Source organism: Suncus etruscus, chromosome 10 (assembly GCF_024139225.1).
Source record: "Suncus etruscus isolate mSunEtr1 chromosome 10, mSunEtr1.pri.cur, whole genome shotgun sequence".
In the NCBI taxonomy this organism is placed as follows: domain Eukaryota; kingdom Metazoa; phylum Chordata; class Mammalia; order Eulipotyphla; family Soricidae; genus Suncus; species Suncus etruscus.
Genome location: NC_064857.1, coordinates 88,724,331 through 88,736,682, shown reverse-complemented (window position 1 = coordinate 88,736,682; position 12,352 = coordinate 88,724,331). Strand labels below are relative to the sequence as shown.

General features: G+C 37.2%; 1 protein-coding gene across 2 annotated transcripts in view; it reads right to left on the bottom strand.

The window, feature by feature from the left end:
* Positions 1–12,352, bottom strand: part of GOLM2 (golgi membrane protein 2) — an 88,084-nt gene that overhangs the window by 41,094 nt on the left and 34,638 nt on the right. For both annotated transcript variants that reach the window (XM_049782498.1, XM_049782499.1), the window contains exons 3-4: positions 11,050–11,152; positions 9,108–9,198 (exon numbers count right to left, since the gene is read on the bottom strand). In XM_049782498.1, the coding sequence (XP_049638455.1) occupies positions 9,108–9,198; positions 11,050–11,152 (194 nt within the window). The remainder of the gene's footprint in view (positions 1–9,107; positions 9,199–11,049; positions 11,153–12,352) is intronic.

Sequence of the window (12,352 nt, the reverse complement as noted above, 5' to 3'; positions counted from 1 at the left end):
ACACAAAAGATAGAATTTCCTCAAGGTCATCCTGCTCTAACCATGTCATCTCCTAGGACACTCAAATCTGCAAGCAAGACTTGAAAAGATTGTGCCTACCTCAACTTTATTGATAGTGCAGTTTTCTCTTACATTGGTTGACTCACCTCAGTAGAAGACTGTCAAGGAGATAAGGAGTCAAGTACACATATTTGGGTTATCACATGTGTACTTCCATTTACCATATTTTCCCCTCTACTCACTATTATTTCATGCCTGTATATATATATATATATATGTATATATATTTGCTGGCTCTAAAGCACTAAGAAAATTATTAGAAATGATAATACTAAAAATTCTACTGATAACATATTAAAATTTAAGAGTTTGGCACAAAAGGGATGGAGAGCAAGTTTAATGAAATGGCCATATCTTGCATGTGGGAGGCCCAAGTTGGATACACCGGCCATGCAACAGAAAGCTATAATCTTGGGAAGAGAAGGCAGGCCAAGCACTTGCACTGCAGAAGCCATGCCAGCTCATCCATCACCCAGAATCCTAACTTCACCTATGGCCCTTCCTCACTACTCCTCTAAAATTCTCTTTGGGGACACCAGTCTAACCAAACTTCAGGTATGCCAGTATTTGGGCTGATATCATCAGAGCTTTATTTGGAATGAGAGTGTGAACTCTCCTCACAGGAGGCCTAGCAGCTGAGAACATGCCTCACAAAAGTCATCAATAGCGCTTTGAATTCATGAACAAATTCATTTGTTTGATGCTGTCATCCCTACAGGAACACACCAATTTAACAGAATGGACAGCTAATAAGAGTTTACTAAAACTTTTGCTGTGATATTACTGCCTATATTGGAGAGACAATGACTTTCAAAAATTAGCTTGTCACAATACTTCTCTTTTATTTAAAATTTTCTTCTCTTCCTTTTGCTTTTTTCTATTCTTATTTTAATAAACTTGCTCTCATTTATATGGAAACAAATGTATTGTGGTCAACTATCAAATATGTGATACATTTTTTAAATAATATAAAAAAGAAATTAAGGCCAGAGGGATAGCACAGCGAGCAGGGCATTTTTCTTGTTACATGACCAACCCAGGTTCAATCCCCAGAATCCATATGGTTCTCTGAGCCTACCAGGGGTAATTTCTGAGTGAAGATCCAGGAGTAACCCTGAACACTTCTGGGTGTGGCCCCTAAAAACAATAAAATTATAAAAAATTTAAATAAAGAATTTAACTCAGAGAGTGTACTTTGATAATTAGTATTTTTTTTGTTTTTGTTTTTGTTTTTTTTTGGTTTTTGGGCCACACCCAGCGGTGCTCAGGGGTTACTCCTGGCTGTCTGCTCAGAAATAGCTCCTGGCAGGCACGGGGGACCATATGGGATACCGGGATTCGAACCAACCACCTTTGGTCCTGGATCGGCTGCTTGCAAGGCAAACACTGCTGTGCTATCTCCCCGGGCCCATATAATTAGTATTTTTTTTTAATGGCATTTTTCAATGTTCCTGATAAAGTAACATTTTCACTATGCATCATCATTTTAAATTGCCTTCAAATCTATCTATCCTCTTTACAGATATATGAACGATTCTGGGAAAAACAAAATCTGTGACTGAAAGGGTAGTTTTTCCAAGGTCAAAAAGCTAATGTATTGTGAAGAACAGATTCAAATGACTGACTTTTTTTTTTTTTTTTGGTTTTTCGGGCCACACCTGTCTGATGCTCAGGGGTTACTCCTGGCTAAGCGCTCAGAAATTGCCCCTGGCTTGGGGGGACAATATGGGATGTCAGGGGATCAAACCGCGGTCCTTCCTTGGCTAGCGCTTGCAAGGCAGACGCCTTACCTCTAGCGCCACCTCACTGGCCCCCAAATGACTGACTTTTTTATTCCCACATTCTTTGGGAACTTGATAAGCTAGAGCCAATTCTGAACTTTTTTGTTTGTTTGTTTCTTTTGGGGGAGAAAGGGTTGGTCAGTCTGTGCTGGTGGTCACTCCTGTTTTGTTTCTGGGACCAGGTAGTATCAGCGATTGGACCTTAGTTCACACATATAGAGCATGTGCTCAGCCAGTTGAGCTATCTCTCCAGTCCTCTGAGTATTTAAGTGCTGTTGAATGAAATAATAAATTGAAAGTTTTGAAACACAGTCACCATGTTTGCCCTCAGCTAGTACCATGGATTCACTATACTCTTTAAAGAGATATAAACTAAATAGTCAAAAACCATGGGTACATCAGCAATACAGCTGAAATATCAGAAGGGGATTTGAGACATTGGTGATGGGAATGTTGCACTGGTGTTCTTTACATGACTGAAACCCAACTACAATCATATTTGTAATCAAAGTGATTAAATAAAGATATTTAAAAAAATCTCAGAAGAAAAAGGGCCAGTTCTCCTCCTTGCTGAAGCCATGCTTAATGTATCCATTACTAATGCATCCAAATCGCTGCTTTGCCTATGGTCCTACTTCACCACTTCTCTATTCTCTCTGCAGAGATACCAATCTGACCAAACTCAAAGTTTACCAGTATTTGAACTGATATTACCAGGACTCTTTTGGAGTTAGTGAGGGCACATACCTCGTCTTCTTGTACTTCTGGAAGACTTAGCAGCCGAAAACACACCCCACAAAAGTTGCAGTATCAGTTATAGTGCTTTGAATTCCTAGACCACTTGGCCTTGTGACAACATTTTTGTTTAATACTGTCATCCCCATAGGAACACAACAATTTAGATACCAATGTGTAGCTGAAGTCAATGTTTCAGAAACAAATGAAATATCAGAAATGGTCAGCTAGCAACAAGAGCTTTCTAAATCTTCTGACAATGACTTAATCACCTCATTAGAGAAATAATAATTTTCACAGATTTGCTTGTTGCAGTACTTTTTATTTTTTCTCTTCCTTTTTCTTTCTATTCTCTTTAAAATAATTTTTCTCTCATTTATTTGGAAACAAATATATTATGAATCAACTATGTCAACTATGTGATAGGTGCTCTTTAAATAAAGTAAATTAAAATATGATAAATTTAAAGTTTTGTACAAGCCAATATAAAAAGCAAGAGAGAGAAATTTCATGAAGCAAACCTTAATAACCATCATGCATTTTTTTTTTTTTTTTGGTTTTTGGGCCAAGCCGGCGGTGCTCAGGGGTTACTCCTGGCTGTCTGCTCAGAAATAGCTCCTGGCAGGCACGGGGGACCATATGGGACACCGGGATTCGAACCAACCACCTTAGGTCCTGGATCGGCTGCTTGCAAGGCAAACGCTGCTGTGCTATCTCTCCGGGCCCGCCATCCTGCATTTTTACTGTAACACTGAATCATAAGACAGTTTCTTTCCTTTTTATTTTTTCTTTTTTGGTTTTTGGTCCACACCTGGCAGCACTATTTTTTCTCCTGGTTCTGCACTCAGAGATCGCTATGGACAGGCATAGGGAATCATATGAGGTGCAGGGAATCAAACCTGGGTGAGACACATGCAAGACAAATGTCCTACCTGCTGTGCTATTACTTTGGCCCCTCATAAGACTATTTCTGTAGTATTTTGGACTTGTAGATATGGGTAAAACAAACAATAAACAAAAATTAAGTCAACAAGCAACTATTCAAAAAGCTATTCCACTCTTTTTATTTATTTTGGGATTTGGGGCCACACCCAGCAGTGCTAAGGGACTTACTTCTGGCTCTGCATTCCTGACAAGACTCAAGGGACCACATAGGATGTCAGGGATTGAATTGCATGCAAGGCAAACATCCTACTCACTGTACTAGCATTCTGGTTCTCATACAGGTCTACTTTAAAGAATTAACAAATATGCTATATTATGATATACGATGCTATGATATATTAAGACCTGTATGAAAATGGGCAATATTTTAAAATTTTTGTTTTGGGATAATTAATTAATCAGGGCTTATTTCTAACTCTTTTCAGGGATCTCTCATATCAGTGCTTAGGTAACCACATATGGTGCTGGGAACTAAACTCAAGTCTGCCACATATACTGTATTACCTCTCTGGTCAATATTAAATTTTCTAAATAGCAAATTAATTTAAACTAAATACTTATTTAATTTATTTAAATATTAAAATTTAAATTTTTCTTAATAAAATATGATATATATATTTAGAGGGATCGCATTAAATCTGTGCAATGCTTTGGGGAGTATTGCCATTTTAATGATGTTAATCCTGCCAATCCATGAGCAGGGTATGTGCTTGAGTTTAGTTAGAGAAATAACTACGTTTTGAACTATCCTAATAATGAGAATGTACGAGGGAAATGGAAAGCCTGTCTAGATTACAGGCGGGGGGTGGGTGGAGAGGAGGGAGATTTGGGACATTGGTGATGGGAATGTTGCACTGGTGATGGGTGGTGTTCTTTACATGACTGAAACCCAAACACAATTATGTATGTAATAAAGTTGTTTAAATAAAAAAATTAAAAAAAGAAGACATGTTTCATCAAATAAAGTTTTTAGTGATTAAAAAAAATATGATGTGGATTCCCAGTTGTTGAGTGAAACTTTCCCTCTCTCCCTCCTTCTCTCCCTCCTTCTCTTCCTCCCTTCCCTTCTTCCTTCCTTCCTCCCTCCCTCTCTTCCTCCTTTCCTTCCTCCCTCCCTCCTTCTTTCCAAAAAAAAATATATGATGTATATCTAAAGGCAATTCTAGTGATTTACTGAGACCACCTAATTTTTTTAAATTGATGGTGTGGGTGTTTGAGGAGGGGTTCTGGGTTGTAAGTCAGAGTCTCACATATGTAAGAGACCCGTGTGTTAAGCCTGAGCACAAACCAGGTCCCCATATAATTGTGTTTTAAATAAACTTTACTCTGAAATAACTTCATATTTAAAGAAATATAATTGCTTTTTACCAAATTTCCCTTATTACTAACATCTCATATAGCACAGTATTATTTGCAAAACTAAGAAACCAACAGTAGTACAATGTTATTAACTAAACTCCAGACTTTATTTAGATGTCACCATTTTTTCCATTAAGTCCTCTTTCCGTTCCAGGATCCAATTCAGGATACTACAATGCACTTAAGTCCTCAGGTCTCCTTAGTTTCCTCAGGTCTTTAATAATTTCTCTTCCTTTGTAGTAAAAAAGCAGTAAATAAATGAATGTGTTGGTGTTTCAGTAAAATTGAATTTAGAGATAGTAAAATGTCAATTTCTTAATATTTTCCTATTTCATTTTATTTTGATTTTTTCAACCATCTAAAATGTTTAAACCAGGCCTTCACTCAAGGGTATTACAAGAACAGATACCAAGTTGAATTTTGTTTCTTGACTTCCTCCAGAGCTGATTTTATTTTTGTTTTGATTTTGTGTCATACCCAGCAGTGTACATGGTTTATTCCTGGCTTTGTGCTCAGGACTCACTCCTGGTAGGCTTGGAGGACAATATGGGGTGCTGGGTATTGAACCTGGGTCAGCTGCATGCAAGACAGCCCTACCTGCTATGCTAGTACTCTGCCCTCCCCTCCAAAGTTAATTTCTTTTTTTTTTCTTTTTTTTGGGGGGGGGGGGGTTTGGGCCACACCCAGCGGTGCTCAGGGGTTATTCCTGGCTGTCTGCTCAGAAATAGCTCCTGGCAGGCACGGGGGACCATATGGGACACCGGGATTTGAACCAACCACCTTTGGTCCTGGATCGGCTGCTTGCAAGGCAAACACCGCTGTGCTATCTCTCCGGGCTCCAAAGTTAATTTCTAAAAGAGGCACATGCTTGGCTCAAAATAAATAAACCAGTAAAATAACTTATTTGTTTTCATATAGCTAATCATGTGTTTGCTCATCTGGGAAAAAAACCTCAAGGTTTACAGAACCAACTTATGATAGTAATTTGAAGGTTATGGTATAAATTATGATAGTAATTTGAAGGTTATGGTATAAAGACTAGTGAGTTATCTTAAAAAGTAATTATTTTCTATGCATTTCTTTTTTTTTGTTTGTTTGTTTTTGTTTTTGTTTTTGGGCCACACCCGGCGATGCTCAGGGGTTACTCCTGGCTGTCTGCTCAGAAACAGCTCCTGGCAGGCACGGGGGACCATATGGGACACCGGGATTCAAATCAACCACCTTTGGTCCTGGATCAGCTGCTTGCAAGGCAAATGCCGCTGTGCTATCTCTCCGGGCCCTTCTATGCATTTCTTACAATATTCCATTTAGTCCCGGTGTCCCATATGGTCCCCCGTGCCTGCCAGGAGCTATTTCTGAGCAGACAGCCAGGAGTAACCCCTGAGCACTGCCGGGTGTGGCCCAAAAACCAAAAAAAAAAAAAAAAAAAAAAAGAAAAGAAAAGAAAAGAAAATGGGGCCGGGCGGTGGCGCTAAAGGTAAGGTGCCTGCCTTGCCTGCGCTAGCCTTGGACGGACCGCGGTTCGATCCCCCGGTGTCCCATATGGTCCCCCAAGCCAGGAGCAACTTCTGAGCACATAGCCAGGAGTAACCCCTGAGCGTCAAACGGGTGTGGCCCAAAAAACAAAAAACAAAAACAAAAACAATATTCCATTTAGGACAAGATAAAGACAAAGGAAAATGAGAAAGATATTTATTGAAAATAATAATGACTATAAAAGAACAAAAAGAAAGAACTAAACTTGTCTGCTTCTTGGAAAAATAAAAGACAGCAAATTAATCTTGTTATTTACATGCAGTGGTCCTCAAACTATGGCCCGCAGGCCACATATTGTATTTGTATCTGTTTTGTTTCTTTATTGCAAAATAAGATATATGCAGTGTGCATAAGAATTCGTTCATAAGTTTTGATTTTACTATAGTCAGACCCTCCAATGGTCTGAGGGACAGTGAACTGGCCCCCTGTTTAAAAAGTTTGAGGACCCCTGATAGAGCATGGACTAACAAAACTGCAACCAAAAAATTTCTTTCCCTTCCTTCTATCCTCGACTATGCTCCAATTATTGTCCAGTATGTCACTCCTATCTGTCCGGCAGCCCTCAACATCTCTTTGCTGCTCTGAAAGCTAGCTCAAGCCTACTGGCTTTCAGTCATCAAAGCCTCAAATTTCCTCAAGGGACAATACAGAGAAGTTGTTCAACTTCGAAAATTCAAAAACTAAAATAGAGGGGAGAAACTCCAATTTTTTAATATGATGTTTAATTAAGAACAAAACTATGGTTTACTTTACTTTTAGTCTTTTAAGTGAGTTCTTACCGAACAGCAAGATACAAATTTTTTATTACTTAATCCGCATTTTACCTTTTTTGTTTGTTTGTTCGCTTGTTTGTTTGTTTGTTTTTGGGCCATAGCCAGCAGTTCTCAGGGTTACTCCTGACTCTGCACTCAGAAATCACGGCTGGGGAGCAGAGAGAGAGAGCACAGCAGTAGGGCATTTGCCTTGGATGCAGCCAACCTGGGACAGACTGGTTCAAATCTCAGCATCCCATATGGTCCCCTGAGCTTGCCAGGAGCAATTTCTGAGCACACTGCCAGGAGTAACCCCTGAGCATTGCTGGGTGTGGCCCAAAAGCCAATAAACAAACAAACAAATAAATAAACCTTAAAAAAATAAACTCTTTTAAAAATTAAAAAAGAAAAGAAATCACTTCTGGCAGGCTCAGGGGACTAGATAGGATACCAAGGATCCAACCTGGGTCAGCTGCGTGAAAGGCCAACCCCACTCTGGCCCCCACAATTTGTATTTACTTTAAATCACAAAGCTTTATTAAAAAAAAACATGGCTAGACAGATGAGATCATAAAATATATTTTAAAAAAATCAAGTCCCAATGACCTTCGAGCTCCCTTTATTTCTACTAAGATCTTTATAACATATTATCAATTGAAATCAGATAACGTAATAAAATAACTTAGTACCCCCAAATATGCTACAGTGTTGTTTTATACTTCAAAATATAGTTCAGAATAACAAATTATAATTAAGAAGTTTTTTACTTCTAAATTTATTTTTAATTTACAAAAGCATAAATAGGAAGCAACTGATCTTTTTGTAAAATGTTATCTACTTTATTATCAGGGAAACATATTAACAGCGGAAATTATATTCAAATGTCATATAAAAGATATGTAGCTCAAAATTATTATAATTATTATCATCTTTGGTTTGGTGCCACACTCAGCAATGCTCAGCAGTTAGTCCTGGCAGTGCTTGGGGTCATGTGTGGGCAAGGCAAATGCTCTACCTGCTCTACTTTCACTCCAGCTCCTCAATATTAGTTTTAAGACCTCAGCTTTTATTTCTACAAAAGTATAATTCATAAATAAATAAAACCATAATATAATATAATATTGTAATATAATATAATATAAGTAAAACCTGTGGCTTTTTCTACTCTGGAGAAAACCACATTTTTCTCTTGAACATTTATCTTTCTTTCCTCTCACACCTCTGAAAATTTCTTTCAATAAAAACTCTTTTAAAAAAATTTAATTAATTATATATAATATATACTTCATATCCATGTCTATATAATCACTGAAGTCAGTTTTAGATTGAGGTAGCCTAGAATAGTTAAAAATGTAATTTTTACAATAAAAGTTTAAGATTTATTACAAGAACATATTTTACTTAAAAATTTATTATATTTATTTTGGGGCTCAGACTTACTCCTAGTTCTGTGCTCCCAGTCACTCCTAGTGGAGTTCAGAGAACCAGGTGGGGTGCCAGGACCAGACCTGGAACAGCTATATTCAGACAAACCACCCTACCCATGGTACGACTGTTCCAGCTCAGATGATTTAGTATCTTATTTTTTTTGCGGGGGACACACTCAGCAATGTTCAGGGTTGACTCATGGCTCCGTGCTAGGGATCCCTCCTAGCAGGGCTTAGGTAAACATAGGGGGTGCTAGAAATCAAACCTGAGTCAAGTACTACCTGCTATACTATCACTATGGCACCGATTTAAGTTTTTGTTTTGTTGTGGGGCCACACCCAGCAGAGTTCAGGGATTACTCCTAGTTTTGTGCTCAGATATTACTCCTGGCAGGCTCAGAGGACTATACAGGATGCTGTATAGTGAACTCGAATTGGCTATGTGCAAGGCAAATACCTAACCCACTGTTCTATCATGTTGGCCCCCCAATTTAAGTATTTGAAACATTTACCTTTTGTTCCTGCAAAAACTGGTCAGCTAACTTCTTAATATTTTCTTCATGCTGTGTTCTTAATTCCTTGATTTGCTGTCCACACTGAAAACTAAATTAGAAAGTCATTATTTTAGACTCTATTATCTTATACTGTACTCCCAAAGTTTCCTAGAAATAGGCATATATTTACAAAGAAAAAGTGGACAAGTGAAAACAAAAAGAGCAAAAATAAAGATCACAACCAAGAATTTTTAAAATATTTGTACATGTGATAGAGAAAAAACGAATACTGAAAAGCTAATATAAGAAAAACAAATTAAATAAAACAATTCTTTCAAAATTAATTTTATAAATTGCATTTACAAAGACAGAATTGTCAAAGTCAACTTCAATCACATAAAAGAAAACCAATATAGATGACTGAAACAGAAACAGAGAGATGTGAAGAGTTAGGAGAGTTCATAAGGCGTAGCAGCGTATAAGATTCATCTAATAGTGTTAAACACAGTAATAAAAGTCTAAACCATATTAACAGTAAAAGTGGAAGAAAATAATAGAGAAGATAGAAAGATGTCATTAAGAAGAAATGTAAAGGGGCCAAAGAGGTGGCGCTAGAGGTAAGGTGTCTGCCTTACAAGCAACAGCCTAGTCCCCCGGCGCCCCATATGGTCCCCCCCAAGCCAGGGGTGATTTCTGTGTGCATAGCCAGGAGTAACTCCTGAGCATCAAACGGATGTGGCCCAAAAAAAAAAAAAAAGAAGAAGAAGAAGAAGAAATGTAAGAACAAAGATTGTAAATCTTTACTGATCATGCAGCCATACTGTTCATGCCGAAAGAATTTGTTATATAAAATAATGGAACCATGCCACCCATCACCCATAAAACTCCAAATTAAATGCCACATATATGTAAATTACACTTAATATAAACTTTTCCTTTACTATTTCGGGGCCACACCCAGAGGTATTCAGTGTTTATTCATATCTCTGAGCTCAGGATGACTCCTGGGCTCAGAGGATCAGAAGGATACCAGGGGTCAAGCCCTGTTCAGCCATATGCAAGGCAAATGGCCTACCTGCTCCAACCTATAGCTCCGACCCCTAATCTAAACTTTTAATTCCCTAGTCTAAAGTTACTGCCAGCAAAATTAGGTTAGAACTTTGGTGGGGCTTTAGGGGAGATCTGTAATGTAAGTTGATACATTAAGTTTAATAAAAAAAATACTTCATGAGTATGATAAAAGCATAAACATCCCAATAAAATATTGTCTAATAATCCATATTAGAAATATAAACCAGAAAATAACAATTATAATGATGCTAATAATTATTACATGGGAGAACAAATTCTCTTTTTTTATTTTTTGTATTTTGGGCCACACACAGCACTGCTCAGGGCTTACTCTGAGACCTGTATTTAGGGGGGTCACTCCTTGTAAAACTCAAGGGACCACCATATGGGTGTTAGGTAATGAACATGACAAACAAAAAGAATCAGAGAAATAAAAAGAAACCCATAAAAAATTCGCTAGCTATAGTTCAGACTTCACCATATATAATTTTATAAACTCATAGCAAGTATCCCTTCACTTCACTTCCCTTCCCTCCCTTCCCATCCCCTTCCTTCCTTATTTTTCTCTTTCTTATTTTTCACCACATTTGGCAGTATTCAGAGCTTACTCTTAGCTCTGTGCTTGGGGATGACTGCCGGTGAGCCCAGGAGGCCATATAGAGTGCCAGGTAATGAACCCAGGTTAGCCACATACAAGGCAAACGCCCTATCCACTCAATTATCTCTTCAACTCCTAGAAGAGATATTTTCTTGATGTTTAAAATATCGAAGTTCAAGACTATGGATTTCACAGCGTAGAAGCCAATAAAACAAATAGGAAAAAATTAGTTGGCCAAAATTGGAACAGAGATTCTAGATTGATATATATTTCTTACGTACAGCACCTTACCTCTCATATTCTAATCTCTTTACAAGGTAAGTATTGTTCTTCCTGTAATCCTGAAGCTGATCTTCTTGTCTAAGAAACTCCTGACGAAGTTCAGCAAGTTGTTCTATCCATACAATGTAAGAATCAAAGGAATAAAGTTTACTGTAATATTTTCTATTGAAAGCTTATGAAAATTAAAAAAAATTATAAGATGCTTAATATTTTACTCATATTTGATCAAGGAATTAAGATATATGTGAAACTATTATATGTACAAAAAAGAACCATATTTAATTTCTTTTATAACACATAGGCAATAATTTTATTTTTTAAGTAGGATAAGCAAATCAACTCAAAATATTTTAAATATTACACAATTGTTATATTATGTAGACACATGCTAAGTTATGAACAAAGTACAAAAAGTTATCTACACAAATAGAAAATATTATTTTAGATATGCTGGCTATGATAGAGAAGTCAATATTTATTTTTTCACTTTATTAATTAATCTATTTATTTTTATTTTAGGGCCACACCTGTAGATGCTCAGGAGTTACTCTATTCTCAGAGACCATATGAGATGCTAGAGATCAAACCAGGTCGACTGCATGCAAGGCAAGCACTCTATATACTGTACTATTGCTCTGGCTCCTCTTATTTTATTTTTAATTACATTTGGTTTCCAACTTCTATGCCAATCACTATAGATACTATGTCCACATGTATTAATTCTATTTTCAAATATAATTTCTGGACTAGGGCTGAAATTTTTAGTTGTAATACGTATATATTAGTATGAAATTTCCAGCTCAAGTGAAGTTTTTTTTAATTTTCTGTTTGGTGTTTGTTTACTTTGAGGTCACACCCAGAAGTACTCAGGGCTTACTCCTGGCTCTGTACTCAAGGATTGCACCTAGTCGGCATGGAGGACCAATTCAGGTGCCAGAAATTGAGCCTAGATTAGCCACTTGCAAGACAAAGAGCAGCTCTACCTGTAACACTATCTCTCTGACCCCCTCTAGTATAATTTAAAAATGGGTCAGATACTCGTTAGTGAATATTTAACCCAAAGTCACAAGCCCCGAAGCTGCTAGTCATTCCTCTGCATCCTTCATTACAAATAAATGCTACCAGACTATGAGAGGGTATAGAGTTAGGATTTGTTTACTACACATCTGACAAAAGGCTAATAGCCAAAATACTAAAGAGCACTTGCAAAACTTAATGAAAAACAAAAAAAGCAAACTACAAAATCTTAAGAAAAAAATAAGATAAGTTGAACAGCCATTTTCTCAAAGACAACTTACAGATGGTCAATAGG